This window comes from Micropterus dolomieu, linkage group LG15, assembly GCF_021292245.1.
Source record: "Micropterus dolomieu isolate WLL.071019.BEF.003 ecotype Adirondacks linkage group LG15, ASM2129224v1, whole genome shotgun sequence".
Lineage (NCBI taxonomy): Eukaryota > Metazoa > Chordata > Actinopteri > Centrarchiformes > Centrarchidae > Micropterus > Micropterus dolomieu.
Window position 1 is genome coordinate 7215033 of NC_060164.1, and position 6960 is coordinate 7221992.

General features: G+C 40.2%; 1 protein-coding gene across 1 annotated transcript in view; it reads left to right on the forward strand.

Moving 5' to 3' along the window:
- The first annotated feature begins 6489 nt into the window (after positions 1-6489).
- The window catches only part of plpp4 (phospholipid phosphatase 4), a 52251-nt gene continuing 51780 nt past the window's right edge, over positions 6490-6960 (forward strand). The window contains exon 1 of the mRNA XM_046071000.1: positions 6490-6578. Coding sequence (XP_045926956.1) covers positions 6490-6578 — 89 coding nt within the window. The remainder of the gene's footprint in view (positions 6579-6960) is intronic.

A 6960-nucleotide genomic window follows, 5' to 3' on the forward strand; every position in this document is an offset into this window, starting at 1 on the left:
CCGGGGGGGGGGGGGGGGGGGGGGGCGCATTTCTGCTTTACTATGATGGTGATATAGCTGGAGAGAGACAGGAAAGTTGGTGGAGAGAGAGAGAGAGGGGTTTTCTACTTTTATGTCTGATTAGACCTCTGCTTTGCTGATGATAGGTGGAGCTCTGCTGACAATTACATGACATCGTCAAACTCCAGGTACCAATTAGAATGATAATGGTGTTAGATGTAAAAGGCACTTCTCTTTGAGGGAGCTCTCAAAAAAATCTGATCAACAATGAGGGCTCTGCTTAATAAACATACATGGACAGAAATCTTAGTTAAATCAAATCAGTAACACTACACAAAGTGGAGTTTGGGTTAGTGGATAATGGTGCTGACATGTGCATCAGATGAGTCAGAGTGAATGCCTGCATGAATATGATTGGATATTACCAGTTAGCTAATGCAAGCACGACTTCATTGCGCTTGCATTTAAATAAACAATATGTAATTTTGATTTGTTTGAAAGTTTGTAATTTAGTACATTTGTGACATTTGAAAAAAGTAACATATAGGCTACAAGAAATATGGTCCCGTAGAGAATAGCAACTGGGTCAAATGGCCACAGAGTCGTGGAGAACAGACATGGAATCACCAGCAAATAAGAGGCTGTGTACTCAACAACAAAGTACAGTCCTGGGTAAATCAATACATTTTCTTACTCAACAAGAAAGTACATCTCAGGGGTGAATCAATATGTTTTCTCCTCCAATTGTTTAAAGAAAGAATTTTGGATCCAATCTGAAATCGCAATGATTTTTTGCTTTAGGTGTTTTAGAGGCTGATCAATGACATGATTCTCATTCCAAGCAATTCTTGGCCTATGTGTGCATACAGTATACATGCTAGATGTAGTCTGTAAATTACTGCATGAAATACTTTGAAAATATGTATGTTATATTTTTCACAAAATCTCATACATGGTCTAAGAGCACACACGTATATAAAGTGGCTCTCTGAAAGGTAGAGGCATTTTAGCTCTGATTCATTTTCTCTATAAGACCAGCAATTTATCCACCCTGAAGCAAGGCCTTCTGTGCAATAGCAATCTAAGAACTTACATTACAATAGGGCAAATGGATGACACTGTGGTGGACTTACAAATCAAACAAAAAACCACAGTAGGCCAGACAAAAAGAGCAGCTTGAATATTCCTATTCTTGTCACAGTTTAATATTTCATCACTGTGTGTCATTTTCAAAGGCAGAACTAATAGCTGACATTAATTACTAATTTCACTGATGGCATTAGCACTGATAAGTGTGATGATTATCAGATTAGTCAAGCTGTATTATGCTTAAAGACCCAGAGCTAGATCGTGAGTACACAAAAATGAGGGACAGTGATAGAATAGATAGACTTTTCACTAAATTCCCTCTTTTCCTCAATCTCAACATCCCGCCTCTACTGAATACAGGTTCGAACAAACTTACAACCACAAACATTTACAGCTCCAGAGCCATTTGCTTATATTTAGATGTTTTCAAAGTAATACATCTGACCTAAATGAAGACAGTGATAGGAACATCTTATCACAGAGTGGGCTTAGAGATTCTATCTCCTGAAATACGATGATTTATTATACATTTTATATGCATTACTGACCACAGACATGCTTTGACAACTGGGGGAACAACTGTTGACCTGCTATTCAGAGTAAATTTCCATGCAGTCTCAGCAACACTGACTCAGGGCCAAGTTCTGGGGTAAAAAACAGCACACCATAAAAACATAATTCAGTTGAAAGATTTCTTTAAATGACTTTCCGTGTTTCCTTGGTGACTCACTCTAGTTGTGACTTCCCCTCCTGTGGTTGCTTTAGCAGCCTAGACAGAAACGATGTATGGCGAGATTCCAGAAGGGGTAAGTGAGAAAGGCTTTGTGAGTGCGTGATTTGGGTGACTTGACACTTCCAAATCTCCAGAACTCTCTGCATGTTGTCACCCTCTCCAGCCACTAGAGGTAATTGTTACGTTGTGCAGCAAAGATAGTACTGCTGTTGTGGAAGCCTGCTCTTTTGTTTGAACTAAGCAATACTAAACCTTTGCAAAGCATGGTATTAACAGGCTTGCACTTAATGGCTTAAACAACATGGGACGTACATTATCAACAGCTATGATTTGACCAGACTTTGTTTTGTTCACCAGGACAGATGCAAACTGGTCAAGTTTTTTTTTTACTAAAAGCTAACAACCAACTAAAAATACCATCCAGTATGCTCTGAGCAGGAACCAATCATGGCCAAGATGACTTGACGATGTTAAGTCCTTCATGTCTAACTGTTGCCAATCAATTCACTTGAGACCCAGAGAAAAACCTGGCCATGGCTTGCTTCACAAATTATGAAAGCTCTGCTTCAATTTTGACAGCATGAATTTTATTTTCAACACGGTCTGGTTGACTGAAGCTTGGAGGGGGTTGGGCAAAGAGTAAAACAATTATGACAATTTGTAAGCTAGATCAAAACCTGTTTCCACTATAGGGTGTGTGTTAAATACAGTATGATTATCATATGGTATCGATCCAGTGTCTCACCATAAACAAGTATGCTAGTGAATGCATTATAAACATTTTGCCATAGGATCTTAAAGCAATAATCCACCTAAAAGATCATAATTTGGCTCTAATCAAACGGTTAATATCAACAGATCACAGGAATAGCAAAAGAAGTCCAAGAAAACCTAGACTCAGCTTGTTGTTGTGAAGCAGTCCAATTCCAGTGAAATGGTCTATTGATTGCTCCCTTCTCTTTGCTTTGGGTGGTTAAAAACTTCCACTCACAGGCAGTGACTAAAAAAGAGGCTGGTGCCAAAATAAATGGCATTTAAATTTACTCTGGGTGAAATTAGCTGCTGCAACTCTATTTCAACCAACTTCAAAACAGTTATTATTTAGCAATGATTCCCAGTCTTCAAAGTTGTGATCCCTCAATATAAATTAATGTCTTTTGAATCTTCATCACAGAATGCATGATGGTGAGTTGTGAGCAGTTAATCTCAGTTCATCTAGTGATTTCCCTCAGATTTTAGAGGCTTCAAGAATTTAAACTATATGGTATTTTACTTCCTACCTCAATAATCAGATTAATTTCGCGGCCTGGTTGTGAAGCATAGCAAAGAGGGAAAAGTTGACCATAAAATGTCTCCAAAGAGTTTGTAGCTACGCTTTCTGAAGCCAAACAGTTTCCCTTCATGCCAGTATTTAGCACCTGCTTGTGACACTGCAAGGTCTATGTCACAAACATAGCCTGTTTCAAATGACTTACACCCCTTACTAAGTACTACTAATCGAGTCCGTAACTTTTGACAGAAGAAATAACACACATGAAAAGGTGAATTCATAAACAATTACACTACATTAAAAACACTGTTGCTGAATATAATAAATCTTTTTTTACTCTTTTTTTTTTTTACTGTACTGCTAATGTAAGCTGTGTTAGCAAATGTTAGGTCATTATTGCTGTAGAATGGACATTACTGAGTCAGTTCATAGACTTTATAATTCTTTTCCATGTGGGTGCCTCTATTACATAAGCATAGCATTCAAGGTAAATGCTAAAATGTAGCATTATCCCATAGTTGTCATTTGTACCTGCAGTGGCTGTTCAGTTACATAGTTTTGTTTTAACAAATTTACAAGGTAGAAAAAACATCTAAAAGGTGTAATTTTTCCAAACATTATTATAATTATAATTATAATTCATAATACATGTATTTACAGTGTGGAAACATGTACAGTACACATTATAGGCAGAGAATGAACATGTGATGGGTGGGAAAAGAATGGCTAAAAACTAAATATGGTGCAAATATGATGCTTGAATCAGTATTTGCTTGGCTTTAAAACACTTGTATTATGCTGCTTTATTGTAGTAATTTTGCCTCATTGTCTGAAGATGCCAAGAACAAAAAAACGCAAAGTTCATGAAGGTTAGATAATGACAAAACTGGCAGCAAAAATCAGGATGACTAATTCCTTTATTGGGGAATGCCACACTAATAAAGGATGCCAACCATTCTGAGTTGTGAAATATGTCTCTCTCCACTTTGGGGAGTAGTTGAATCGATGGACACAGTTGGCAATCTGAGCTTACGAGCCGATTCAAACGTTTAGAGACTAATTATAGAACTCCAAGAATAAAACATAAAAATATGTTGCTTTCCCCTTTGTGGCACCCTTTACTGGGCTCAAAAAAAGGACTACAACTTAATTTTCCATTTTTGTGTCCCTTTTTTGTCCAGCTACACATATTATTAAGCCATGGACATAACCTGACCGCGTTACACAACAGCATTAAAGCTTACACCCCTTTAGGTTGTTCCGCATGCAAAAATGCTGCCCACATAATGATATAGTTCTGTATATAATAAACCACAAATGAGTGACATTTTCTAATAAAACCTCACCCGTAGTGTAATGATGAGAGATGTATGCTTACAACTCGGGGAGCAATGGACCGATCTCTATGTAGCATGATGAGTCACTCTGTCGCAGAGAATATCCTCAACAGTGGACAGTACATTCACCCATACCCATGGAGGATATTAGGAGCACTTTGTAATCATGCATTCAACTTTGATTTGTAGAAGTACAACCTATTTTTGAGTCTGCCATATGTCTAAACTTGCGGTGTAACCACAACCTCAGGGAATGTGACTCATAGTCTACACAGCAGAGAAAGAAAAATATCTCAAGAGGTGGATCCAGGAAATAGAATTATTAAATTGCAATGTTGATAACAATTAAAACAAACAAAAGGATAGAGATAAAAAGAAAAGATGTGCCTTTTCACATCTTGCAAAATTGTTTTTTGACAAGAAAGAATAAGTTAGCATGGCATTAACCGGAGAGACAAAAGTAATATTTTTCTCTGTCCTACAATTGAGTGTTTATGTAGTCCTGTGCCAACGCTCGTAAAGGTCTTGAAAGCCTCCCTGACCGGAGTGAATCATCTGAATCATGAGTACTGTGATGCTGCAAGGTAAAACCTTGTTGATGGCTCGTAATAAACATGCCACACTCTCTAAAAGCTGAGAAGTCTGATGGCTCCCTGAAAGCTTTGAAGTTAGATCTCACCTCCTAACCTACCACCATTTCACATCTCCTCTTGTTTTGTTTTGTACTTATTAGGGAGCTGGCAAAGACTCCAGGCACATCACCTAGACTCTACAGCATGAAACAAAGGAATAGATCAAAACCTCCATTGTGTACCTGAGTGTGTGCACGTGTTTGTGAGTGAGCATTCATACATTCATTTATCTTATTCATATATAGTCAGTTTCCTGCTTGTCAAGCTTGTGAGCTAGAAAGGCGGCAGGAAGGTTTTTGGGTGAGGGGCTTTTCCCACAATGGTCTCTCCCTCTCTCACACATTCATATATACACAGAGGTAAACCTTGGACTGTAAGGTAATGCAGGAAGGCCAGTTTTAGAAGGCATGAAATATTCATGCATGTGTATGAAGTGCTGGCCAGGTTTCCTGGCCTGCAGGTGTGCTGCTGCCCATGCTCCTTTATCACTGTCTGGCTGCATAGACCCTGAGGTAATGAATTCTTGTGGTATGATTGGACAGTATGGGGATGAGCCAACAGAGAGCAGGGCTTCCCTGAACTTTTGGCACATTAATGTAGTATCATATGCCAGGCTGAGTGTTGAGCCTAATTCCACCAGCCGTCGCACCGCTGTGACAATGCTCCTGCTATGAACTTCTGCCGGGAGTGGTGGTCTACTTTGTTAGTGTCACATTTACTGAGAGTGCTTCAATATTTATGTTTGTTCAGGAGCAATGTGTTGGCTTCAGACTATACAAGAAAACATTCATGTTATCGCATTATTGCATTACTGGAGACAAGCATTGAACTCATTCATCCTTCATACTGGAAGTCCTGAGAGTGGTACTGTTCCAGAAACCTCATCATCATCTGATTCTCCAAAGTGAAGCCAAGGGATGAGAGAGAGAGAGAGAGAGAGAGAGAGAGAGAGAGAGAGAGAGAGACCCACTCTGACTCTACACACACTCAGCGAGGCTTAGAGTCTCCTTACTTAGCTCTCCCATCACTTTCCCCTCGCAGTACTAGAACCCACACCTCTAATGTTTTCCCATATCTGACAATGTCTTCAGCTTCCAAAACTCTTACCCAGTTTAAGTAGACTAATTGATGGAGTAGAAGAAGGAGACTTTCAACCGATAGAGGAGCAGCTGTCAGCAACAGAGTTGCAATAAAGAAAATCGCCCGAGGGGACTGAAACAGACGGAGATCAGCGGAGACAGGCGAAGGCGAAGAAAAGGGAAGACTGCTTCAGGTGACCGAGTCGCGATGGAAGCGCACGGCGTGTGTGACTAGGGAGCACCGCTTCCCAAAGCGCTCGCTTTGTTAAGGTGGATTACAAAGTGAGAAAGATTCAGAACTGACCGGGACCCCCTTTGTCTATTTCACTTGACGGATTATCCCAGAACCATGAACGTGTCGCCCCCAGACCGCAGGAAAAACGTGCGAGAACTGGCTTTGGAGATTGGCATCCGAGTCCTGCTTTTCGGAGTTTTTGTGTAAGTAAAGCCTTAACCCGAGTTTTCTCTTCTCTGAAAAAATTCGACTCTGGCATTATGTGCTCAGGCGATGACATTTAGTTTCATGGCTGATGTCAGTGTGCCTTTACATGACCCCGAACTGCTGTGTTCAGGTTCATTTGCCGCGGTGTACTGCTGGACAGGTCCCTCTGTTGAGCCGCAACATGGACACATCACCGCTAAACGACTGGGACATACAGACTGTGTTAACAGGTTGCAAAAAACAAGTTGTGTTGCCCGGAAGCATTTTACTTTATGTCATGAATCAGCGTATCACCATTCTTTGACGACACTTGGGAAAAATCATAGCTAGGGTTTGTTTTTGATTAGAGGTGGTGAGGGGGGGGGGGGGGGGGGGGGG